This window comes from Siphateles boraxobius, unplaced genomic scaffold (assembly GCF_051911475.1).
Source record: "Siphateles boraxobius isolate OS27281-9 unplaced genomic scaffold, OSU_SipBor_1 86, whole genome shotgun sequence".
NCBI lineage: Eukaryota > Metazoa > Chordata > Actinopteri > Cypriniformes > Leuciscidae > Siphateles > Siphateles boraxobius.
In genome coordinates, this window is record NW_027509215.1 from 1,864,688 (window position 1) to 1,877,057 (window position 12,370).

At 36.8% G+C, this 12,370-nt stretch overlaps 1 protein-coding gene across 5 annotated transcripts in view; it reads right to left on the reverse strand.

Annotated features, from left to right (window-relative positions):
• Positions 1 to 12,370, reverse strand: part of adcy8 (adenylate cyclase 8 (brain)) — a 79,325-nt gene that overhangs the window by 8,771 nt on the left and 58,184 nt on the right. For all 5 annotated transcript variants that reach the window (XM_077221952.1, XM_077221951.1, XM_077221949.1 and 2 more), the window contains 5 exons: positions 11,486 to 11,586; positions 11,073 to 11,274; positions 9,611 to 9,700; positions 9,288 to 9,460; positions 7,824 to 7,905 (listed from right to left, as the gene is read on the reverse strand). In XM_077221952.1, coding sequence (XP_077078067.1) covers positions 7,824 to 7,905; positions 9,288 to 9,460; positions 9,611 to 9,700; positions 11,073 to 11,274; positions 11,486 to 11,586 — 648 coding nt within the window. The remainder of the gene's footprint in view (positions 1 to 7,823; positions 7,906 to 9,287; positions 9,461 to 9,610; positions 9,701 to 11,072; positions 11,275 to 11,485; positions 11,587 to 12,370) is intronic.

Here is a 12,370-nt window from a genome sequence, read left to right on the forward strand (position 1 = left end):
TTCTTAATTAAATGTAAAAACAACAACAAAAACAAAAAATCTGTATGATATTACACAAGTAAAAAATCCTCACATTTAACTATTCATAGTGCCATCCATTTGCAGCAATGAAAACATTCATTGTGTTCATAAGTGCTTTAGCTTCTTTATAGGTGTGGTTTTGGCCCATTGCTCCAGGCACATTTGCTCCCGTTTGTTGAGGATAAACAGGTTTGTACACCATCATTTTCAAACAGTGCCACATGTTCTTAGTCTTTGACTAGGTCATTTAAGGTTATTTACATTGTTGTTTTTAAGCCACTCCAGTAAATTAATTAAAAAGTTAATCTGGCTTTTTTTAATTTGGGACCATTGTAAATTAATTAAAAAGTTAATTTGGCTTTGGGATTATTGTTCTGCTAAAAGCATCAGGTTTTTTGGCAGATTCCTCCTCTATTCCTAGTCCCACAGCAAGACGCCACCAGCTTACTAACAAACACTGTGGGTTTAATTCGTTTTAAGTTTGCACGACACATATAAAAGAAGTTTCAGCTTGTAAGTTGACCCAATTCACACCTGGCATTAAGATCCATCTCGGGTGATCTGATCATATAGTAAGTGGTCAGCCGAGATATTTTGCGGTTTATATCTTCACAAGTGTCTCAAATGTGTCTCCTGTGACCACTTGTGTTCAGATTTCAGCTGAGGGTCTCTGATTTCATAAATACTCACATCACTCTCTATACGTCAGTGTTACTACATGTTGACAAAGTGCAAAAAGTGCTGTCTAGGATACATCAGGACAGATTAGCTTTTACACTACAAATCACATGTGCTTCTGACTACCTCTGTACAGTAGGCTGTGTGTTTTCAGGGATTGGATTACAAAATGTTTTGGACTACTCATGATTAGATCATCTGAAATTACTCTTCATTTCAGGTGTGTTTTTTAAGTGATGGCTATGACTCCTATAGTCTCCGCCTTCAAAGTCTCTCGTTGTGCCCGCAATTAAATACTTCCCTATTATATAGTATACGAAAAACAGTATGCCAAAAGAGTATGTCTCAATATTCGAAAAACAGTAGGCGAAAAGGACCCGGAATGGAACTGATGCTGGTAGTTCACGTGACACTAACATGGCAGATTTAATACACACATTGATACTACATAGAACATACTTTTTCCACGATTACAAAGTAAATTCAAATCTACCTATTTAGCATATGTCTTGTTTGCACACAGTGATATACGCGATAGTCTGCATCTGGGTCACTTCTATTTCCTGTTAGAGCCCTGTGCCCTCTATCCAATTTATGCATTTGCTTTACTCCATTTAACTTCTTTGAAACACTCAGTCTACATTCCCAGCGGTCCTTCAGTTTCACAAGATAAATGAAGATCCTTCATCTGAGACTATCAGAGCAAAATAAAACGTCACATTAAATGAAGTTCCAATGCTTTGAAATAAAATGTCTGAGACAGTTTAATGAGGGTTTAAGACTTTCTCCTCCAACAATACATTACTGTTCAAATGTTTGAGGTCAATCCAAATTTAAAAAAAATGTTTTTGCAAAAGTCTTGTTTTTGCTCACCACGGATACATTTATTTGATCAAAATACAGTAAAAATAAAAATATAGTGAAATATGAATGCATTTTAAAGTTAATTAAAATAAATTATATAAATATATAAATACATGTATTCCTGTGATGCCAAATTATTCATTACTCCTGTCCTCAGTGTCACATGATCCTTCAGAAATCTTTCTAATATGCTGATCTGGTGCTCAAGAAACATTTTTTATTATTATCAATGTTTTATTGGAACAAGGATCGTTTTTTTTCTTTTCAGGATTCCTTGATGAATAGAAAGTTCAAAAGAACTGCATTATTTTAATAATATAATATATTAGAAACACTTTAGGGTCCAATTCTCACTATTAGTTCCTTATTAGAATGCATATTACTAGGATATTGGCTATTTATTAGTAAGCACATTTTAATGCCTTATTCTGCATGATATTTTACATTTCTTAATCCTACCCAATACCTATAAACTTAACAACTACCTTCCTAAATATTACTGATAAGCAGTCATCAGAAGTTTACTGAGGCAAAAGTTTAGTTAATAGTTAGTTATTAGTGAGAATTGGACCCTAAAGTGTGACCAAAGTATTTACTGAAACTTTTGAGCAATTCAATGTATCCTTACTGAATGAAAGTATTCATTTCATTAAAAAACTTTTCAAATTTTTTTTAGAGCTTTACAGACACTTCTTACAGCCATCTACTTCTATTGCATGAAAAAGAGCAGCATAGATATTCTGAAAATCTAAACGTCTTTTGTCTTAAAAAAAAATCATATTATTCACCATCACCATTTTATTTATTTTCTCTTCATTTTATTTGATTAAAATCACCATTTTATTTCTTTCATACACTGCACTCAGTAAGTACCCTGAATGCTTTAACAGGAAGTGAGCCGTTGTGTTTCTGCCTGGCTTCATCAGCTCTCTTCCAAACGAAGAGCTCCAACAAGGTCCCCCCTAATTAAGCAGTAACACACGCTCATCTGCATACATTAATATCCAGCTTTAATTGAAACTGTTTCACAAAAGCGTCCGGATTGAAAAATTAATTTACTAACAGTCAGGGCATGATGCAAGTGTTTGTGCCTGTGTATGAGTGTAAATTGCATGTGTGTGTGTGTGGCTGTGTGCATTTATTTATGTATGCTCTCAGACTAAATATGGAGCGAAATATGATTTTATGAGGAGTAATCAAGCAAGTGGGGCGGACGGGGATGTACGACTGTCCGAATGATTATTAAAAACACATCAACAAGACTAACCTCCATTAACCTCTAAAACATATGCACAAAGATGTAGAGACGAACACACACACTCAGATAGGAGACAATTAAAGCAGTGCATATCAACTTTTGACAAACTGTATGAAAAGGGTTTAACACAAATGAGTTTTCTAAGTTTTAGGTGTCTTGGGAGGCCCGGTTTTGAATCTCACCACTGTCTGGAGGTGTTTGGGACTTTATCTCTGTCCAAAAAGCAATTTAGACAGCTGAAGTCTGGCAGCTGTTACAAAGGTACGGAGCCCCTAAAGGGACGTGGTGGTGGAAGAAAATTTAGGATGGGAGAATTTTTTTTTTTTTTACATCTTTTGCGTTCCCTCGCAAAACTTTTGCGTTCCCCCGAGAAACTTTGCGTTCCCTCGCAAAACTTTTGCGTTCCCCCAAGAAACTTTGCGTTCCCTCGCAAAACTTTGGCGTTCCCTCGCAAAGTTATTTGCGTTCCCACGCAAAAGTTTTGCATTCCCTCGAAAAGATATTTGCGTTCCCACGCAAACCCTGTTTTGAGCTCGGAGAGACACTTCCTGTTTAATGTTCCGCTGGCAGTGCTTCAGAGCTCCGTACGTTAATGGAGCGTTTCATAGTGTTTGAACTTGGACTCAAATATAAAGAAATGCTGGCAATATTCAAATAGGCTATTCGAACTTCCCGGATCAATATTCTTGAGCTAAACGTTGTTAAAACACAAACGACACTTATTTACAATCACAGTAACCTAGACAACGAGCTAATTCTCCTCATAATATAAATTTATCTCTAAACAGCCGATTGAGAGACAAGTCCAAATAAGGGGCCGTCTGCAAAGTTAAAATCCCAAACCCATCTGCACATTTTATATTATTAAACATATTCTATAGCTTCACTATGACATTGTGCCCAAATTCAGTTCACACATCACCGCTCTCCTGCTGGTTATACTACAATACTTAGTTTGATTTAAAAAAAGCATAGTTGTGATGATTTTTTATGAAATAAAATCAATAACTTCACACTGTTATGTGTAATGCCATCGAAATTCAGTAAGCAAATATAATGCATAAGCTATGATTGTAACTAGCTGCGCACACTACCAATATCATTTTGTGTAAATAATAGGCCTACTTATTTTTTATGTGCAATTACTTCCCATATTAGCTTGCCTGTAGCTCAAACAGTAGAGCGATGGTGCATGCAATACCAAGGTCATAGGTTTGATTCCCAGGGAAGATCAAGAACTCATAAGAATGTAAATGTATACCTTTGGATAAAAGAGTTACATTTACAGTTATGCATTTGGAAGACAAAGTGTTGTATAACCAATATTAGAGCAGTGATGTGTGAATTAAATTTGGTGTGTTACAGTGGAGTTATTGAATATTTTTCATAATATAAAATGTGCAAAAGCAGTGTAGTATGACCAGTGGGTCACCATTGATGTGCAAGCTGAATTGGGTGGCACTACAGTTTGTAACATTGAAGTTAATGACTATTTTTGTATTTTTTAATATGAGTTGATGCTGTAGTTGTTTATTGGGTTATATTGTACTTTGCAGATGGTCCCTTGACTTGTCTCTCAGCCGCCTGCACATAAAGATCCATTTAGCCTATATTATAAAGCTGGTTTTGAGGAAAATTGGGTTGTAGCTCGTTGTCTAGGTTACTGTGATTGTAAATAGGTGTCGTTTGTGTTTTAACAACGATTAGCTCAAGAATATTGATCCGGGAAGTTCCTTGAGTTAAGCACTGCCCGCATTTCTTTATATTTGAGTCCAAGTTCAAACACTATGAAACGCTCCATTGACGTACGGAGCTCTGAAGCACTGCCAGCGGGACATTAAACAGGAAGTGTCTGTCCGATCTCACAACAGGTTTTGCGTGGGAACGCAAATAACTTTGCGAGGGAACGCAAAACTTTTGCGAGGGAACGCAAAGTTTCTCGGGGGAACGCAAAAGTTTTGCGAGGGAACGCAAAAGATTTTTTTTTAAAAATTCTCCCATCCTAATTTTTTTTTCACCACTACGTCCCTTTAGGGGCTCCGTACAAAGGAGACCAAAATGAATGCATTGTTTTATCCATGATAAAGTGATGTGCTAGGCTATGTGGAGGTGACGTGCTGGTTCTCAAGACTCTCACTCAGTCAGCAGATAATAGGCTACAACAGTTATCCCTTATTCCCTTGAGAAAGGCACATACCTCTATTCAAAGGTTAATCAAGGGGAACATGTGTTGAATTTGCCCCAGAGGATCATTTTATTGCCCTTTCAGAGCCTGTGGAGTTTTCAATTTATAGAAAGTATTTACTCTTTCCTAGATGTTTCTCAAAAAATCCCTCAGAAGTTTCTTATAAAATCCATTAGAGGGACTAAACAGACATGCTGAAGCAAAAAAACTAAAGCCATTTGTTCTGTTTTTAATCTCAGAGCTGCCTACAATGTAAAAATAACGTAGTATATTTTTATTAGACTACTTTATTCATCCATTTTGTAATATCTAAAAATCCTTAAAAACATTCTTGAGAAGCAACAAAGCATACTATATGAAGTCTTGTTTTCAGAGAATGTATCTTTAGTAGAAATGTCTATTTTGTCTTACTTCACTGATCGATTTTGTAGCGAGCCGCTAAGGGTACGTGGTGATGGAAAAATTGTGGAACGGGAGGAAAAATGCTTTTGCGTTTGCTCACAAAACTTTTGAGTTCTCTCTCAAAAGTATTGTGTTCCCCTGAGAAACGTCACACTTGCTTGCAAAAGCTTTAAAACATATTTTTCTTTTTAGTTATGCGAGTGAATGCAAAATTTTGCGAGAGATCACAAAAGCACTTAAATATATTTACATTTTTCCGCCATAACCATGTCCTTTTAGGGGCTCCGTAATTGTTTTAAATGTTGTGAATATAAATAAGAAACAAGTGAAAAAAGATCTGCCAGTACAATAAGGTAAAATACACTTATATTCATGATATAATATATGGAAATGAATCTTAAAAATGTATGCAATGTTGCTTCTCAAGTAAATTTACCTTGTTTTATACATTTTGGAAACACAAATGAAGATGTTTTTAATGAATAAATCTGAGAGCTTTATGTCCCTCCATTGAGGGCTAACTACTACCACTTTGACATTTCAAAAAGTTCATAAAGAGATCATAAAACTAATCCATATGAATTGAGCGGTTTACTCCAAATTTTCTGAAGAGACTCTATCACTTTAGATGAACAGATTGAATTTAGTCTTTTATTCACATTTAAACAAACCGCATTCGTTCTTCTCGAAGTTCAAAAGTGCTGCGTAACACGAGAATGAACCTCATTGGTTCTCGCACGTCAAACGAACATGCTTGAGCTTTACTACAACTGATGTATGAGTTCATAAATGTTCATAAGTGAATAAAAGCATAAATTCAAGTTGTTCATAATATAAAGCGATCATCTCTTCAGAAATTCATATGGATTAGTGTTATGATCTTTTTATGAAATCTTTAGCCCCTTTCACACAGAGATTCCGGAAAATACACGGGATTTGATCCGGGTTCGTTTGATTTTGGTGCATTCACACTGCCAGTGATATTCCGGAATCAGAGAGTGCGTTCACACACAACCCGTAAAAATCCCGTAAAGGCACGTGACATCGATGTGACATGTAATGTCTCAGCAGCGTCTATAGTTTGCTTATGAGCTACGATTTCTCTCTCACGAGAAACCACACTTGTGCATTTTTTTCTCTGATGCGATCATAAACTAGCGCATTATGTACCGTTTCACTAGCCTGCTTTCATTTCACTTCAGCGTCATCATTGCGACACGGCATAGGTTATGGCTTTTGTTCACACAGCGCGCATTCCGGGACTGATCCCGGCAATGTTACTAGGTCCCCAACCCGGGATTAATCCCGGCATCAATCCCGGGTCGTGTTTGCATTCACAGGTGTTCTGGCAATTTCCCGGCAATTTCCCAGGATCAACGCGCTGTGTGAAAGGGGCTTCTGAAGCATCAAAGTGGTAGTTGCCTAAGCTGTCAGTGGAGGGACAGAAAGCTCTCAGATTCATTCATTAAAAACATCTTCATTTGTGTTCCAAAGATGAACAAAGTCTTACATGTTTGGAACGACACGAGGGCGAGACATTGATGACAGAATTTAACTTTCCCTTTAAAGTCTGAGAGCACTAAAGAGCCAAATATTTTTCAATCATTTTATAATATATTTCTTACTAATTTTATAATATAACATTTCTTAGTTTTTTTAAACAAACTTTCAAGGTTTAAAAGATTTTGAATCACAAATTTTCATTGTGGTCTGCATATGAAAAGTAATCCCTCATAGAGTAATCCCTCAGTGACAGAGTGCTTGTTCATTCATCTGACACACAAACACACACACACACACACCAAGATGAGCATAAATAAGAAATTATCAAATCACTGTTCAAGAAACACACGCCAAGTCCCAATCCTTAGGCCAAGCTATGCCAGTGGCACCACCTGCCTAAATAACACACTGTTGCCATGGATACGAGGGGAGGGGGTAAATATGGACAGACAGTTTATAGCTGGACACAAGCACATGGCACAAGCAAAAAGCATTTCAGTCAAATGTGAGACTCTGTGTGCCTTAATCAGAGCAGCGTCGACACCACACACACACACACACACACACACACACACACACACACACACACACACACACACACACACACACACACACACACACACACACACACACACACACACACACAGCTCATTTCTCTATCTCTCTCACTCATCACCACTCGGACCGACTCTTTCCCCTGATCTACGCATCAAAGACAACAATCAGTAGAGTGAACTTAAAAAGCTTCGCACACACTGTGCGTCAGAGAGAGCAGGGCTTTTATATATTGACTGTGAGACCTTATGAAGCAGCCAATAACTTGCCTCTGTTTCTTAGAAACGTGACATTATAAAATAGGAACTGAATGGCCCCTGATCCAGGTTAGCGCGTGTGTGTGTGTGTGTGTGTTACCTGTTGGCCATGGTAGAACACAGCTAAAAGGAACATCGCCATGAGAAGCAGAGATGTTTCCTTGGTTCCCAGGAAGCTTTTGCTGTAACCAGGGTAACAAGACAGAAAGTCTCATGAGCTCCACAGCATGTTTATAATGTCCAGAGTGCATTTAGTTAAGACAAACATCTGATATAAATGTCATAAAGAGCCTTGATGATACAATAACAGCGTACACTGTTTGTTAAACACTTATGATACCTGATATGAAAAAGAAAGATTTGTTTATTTCTAATAAAGTGAAATATAAAGTCTGCTTAAAGTAGTACAAACCATTTTTAGGACTTGGTTCTGAGTTAAAGTTTGAGGTGTAGCTCTTGTTTAAGTGTAATTTGTAGTTTGGCAGATGGTTTTAACTAAAGTGATTTACAGTGGTCTTATCAAAAGGACAATGCCTCAGGAGTAACATGAAGTTAAATGGCAAGTGCTTAATGATGTGCACAATGATGCACAGACCTCAGCAAGGGTGAACGGATAGAAAAAGACACTGCAAAAACTAGTACTTGCAACTAATTAGTTTTGCTTTTACAGTATTTATCCCTTTTTTAAATTTTCAATTTTTGGGATGGCAAAACCATGACATTATTTGAAGTGGCTTTAAAGTGAAATATCATAAAAATGATGAACACTTATTAAAAACTTGAAGAATTATTAAAAAATGACTAGATTTTATGTTCCTCCGATCTGCTGTAGTGTTGTTAACCAGCAAATAATATGAATTTCTGCCCAGTTTCAAAAAAAATCGCATAATTGACACATTGTTACTATTGTACAATTATTGGTCATTTGCTCAAGAAACATTTATTTTTATTATCAATGTTGAAAATAGTTGTGCTGCTTAATAATTGTGTGGAAACTGTGATACACTTTATTCCGAATTCTTTGATAGATGGAATGTTTAAAAGAACAGCATTTATTTTCAAATAGAAGTCTTTTGTAACATTATAAATGTCTTTACTGTCACTTTTGATCAATTTAATCCAGCAGTTAATGCTAAATAAAAGTCAAAATCCACAAACTTTTGAAAGGTACTCTAAAAAAACAAGGGCACCTTTAGATTTTAGAATGAAACAATTCAAACATTCCAACATTCCTGTACACATCACAAGATAGCACAACTATCTCCTTTTGCAGGGTTTAAACCTACAAACTTACACCTAAACCTAAACAAACACCACCCACATCTAGAAGACAATTTATGACTGTGTGAAGTTAATCATACAGTAAAACATGCAGAAATCTATTAAAACGCATGCAGACTGCTATTTGATAAACAGCATGACATTTGATTCTCTTATAGTTGGTCTGCGTCATCTTACGCACTTACTTGAGTCATCACAATAACGTCTATACTGTTAAAGTGTAATGTATAATTTCACTCTTTAGAACTGGTTCTTTAATGAATGTGGGAGTTTGCGTACATACCTCTGATTGAGTGTAAGTGTGTCATAGCGGATGAACAGTGGTGTGTAGAAGGCCTCGGTCAGCACTGCGTAGATAGCGATCATGATCAGCAGGATGGCCAACTTCAGAACCGAGTTGAGTCTTAGGAACACTGCACAGGTCACCATGGCCAACACTCCAGTAAACACGAAATACTGTCAATAAACAGCCAGAAAACCTCACCATTAACACCCCGTCACTCGATGTACAGTGAATTAATTGATTTTTGGACAGTTTACACAAATGCTAGAATTCTATCAATCCTTTTTAACAGACTGAAACTGCATGTCAGTGGATGAAAAGACCTCTGGGTAAAAGCAGATATCTGGGATTGAGACCGATGCATTAAACGTCTGGTTCCTGAATGAGACGGATTTATCGAAATCACACCAGAGCTATGACAAAAGAGAGAGTGCAAATGTTAGAGAATGGATTGCATTTAAGAATATATCTGTATAAAGAGAAAAACGTTTACAATGTCCAAGAATTTTCTAAATATAGGTATTATGACAAGTATCTAATAAGTAGCAGGTATTAAAATTCTATATTTTATTTATAAATTAAAGGTGCAATGTGTAATATTTCTGAGGATCTATTGACAGAAATGCAATATAAGATCCATAACTATGTTTTCAGTGGTGTATAAAGACCCTGCATAATGAACCGTTATTGTTATATTACCTTAGAATGAGACATTTATATCTCCATAACAGCGGGCACCCCCTTCTATTGAGGTCAAGATATTGTGTTGTCATGTTTCTACCGTAGCCGACAGCGAACAAACAGCGCTACAGAGCGTGTTTCGTCACTACCTTGAAAAATAAGTTTTCAGTGGTGTATAAAGACCTTACTTAATGAACCGTTATATTTGTATTACCTTAGAATGAGCAGTTTCCCTCTACATACACTGCGGGTTCCCTTACATTGAAATGCGCCGACATGTTTCTACAGTAGCCTTAAACGGACAAACGTGTTTCGTTACTATGTTGCTCTTCCTGCAAGGAAGCAAGCTTAGTTCAGCGAATAAAATACTGACACAATGATGAACAAGTAACAATAATATTTGTAATAACATATAGTTAGACTCAATAATTAAGTAAACATAATTTCTTAATTTATCCTTGTAAAGAAACCTCATTGCTGAACTGGCTACTCTCTGCTGTCTTAGACAAAGACATATTTTCCTGTCGGCCACGGTAACTTTTGTTGGTTGCAATTCGTAACCTCACCACTAGATGCCGCTAAAAATCACACACTGCACCTTTAAAAATATAAAAATAAAATCAACTATTTTAAATGCTACAATTTAGGCCACACAACATTATAAATAATTATAGTATGAAAAATGCATTTTTAATCTGATATTTGTTAAAGACACATTAAACAGTCATTCAATTATTAGTGTTTTTCAAGATCAACTTTAAGTAAGAGTTAGATTACGGCAAAAGTAAGCCAAATATAAAAATCTGGGAAGTTGTTAAATTTAATTTTTTTAATTTCGGCTGATAACAATGGTATTGCTATAATGTGCAAGGCTAATTTGGTGGTTTTAGGCTGGTGAATTTTGTAGAAATTTGTGTAAAGTCTGTCACAAGAAACAGAGAAAATAAATTCACTTACGCCCCACAGTAGTTCTATAATTCTTGAGTTCAAATTGGTTCAGCTGAGAAATTGCTTAGTGGGGCTCTAGGAATTTATACATTATATCCATGATGAAGTGTGCAAGAGTATAATGATCATATTAAAATTAATAAAATGTTTGCTCACTATGTTGATCATGGCAGCCAGGAAGTTGATGAGGATGGAAAGGAAGATGACGACGTTCCGTGCAGCGTAGGTTTCGTTCACCCAGCAACACGCTTTTCTCAAAACCAGTGGCAAACACTTATAGTCCTCTGCCGTTGTAACAACAACAAGGCAACAGTGCAGAAAGATGAGGACAGAGAACTGTATCACCATAGTGACCATCCTACAAACATAAGAGATCACATATTATATGACACATTTGTGGATGTAATCAAATATTCAAGACCTAATTTCAGTGAAAACCCCACATCAAACACTACTGGAAATATCAACCCACGCATGACTTCTATATATAAACCCAAATAGATAATGTGTCATCCTCAATGTCTGTGGTGGCTTTGGCCAGTATATGTATGTACATGTGTATGTTTTACCTTGCAGAAGGAAGTAAGCTCTGTATTCCAGTGATGAAGACGAGAACAATGAAGGCACACACTAGATTAGACTTAAACACCTCGTCTCTCATCTGGGAATACTGTAGAGGAAATACACACACACACACACACACACACACACACACACACACACACACACACACACACACACACACACACACACACACACACACACACACACACACACACACACACACACACACAGAAAAGTAAGGACATAAATTCCTCTTCACATGACGACCACACTGACCACACCATGAAAGCAATGCAAATCACATAAGAGAGAGCAGGCGCTCATACACACACATACACACAACTCCTGTGCTTTCTGGGTTAGTGAGAGGACGTGTGATGTCAGAGCTGGAAGCGGGGCAAACCAAAAAAACTCCAGAGTGCCCAGAGTGGCACAGAGTCAAAGGCCAAGCAAGGGACGAAGGTAAACTCAAACGAGCAGAAATGAGGTGAGAAACAAATAAATTGAATGAAAAGCGTTTTTTAAATAAGATGACAACATGCATGGTGGTGGATCATGAGTAATCTGAAATCCCGGGTGTGGGCAAATCCCAGTTGCTCAGGATGAATTAACGTTCGTCAGGTTCATCGGTGATGGCGATTAAACAAATCAATTTGGAGACCAATCCAATCGGCTGGATTCAAAGGGTCATTGTTGATTTGATTTCAGAATCTTTTTCTTTGTCAGAACCCTCTGAACGGATCAGGAAACTCATTTTGTCAGGCATTTTCCATTCAGTTGGAAAAATCCATCTAAAACTGGTGATAAATGGTTTTATATGGATCAAATTCAGTTGGACCACACTGTAAAAAAATATTTTCTTCCTCAGTATGTTTGTCTTGTTTTAAAGT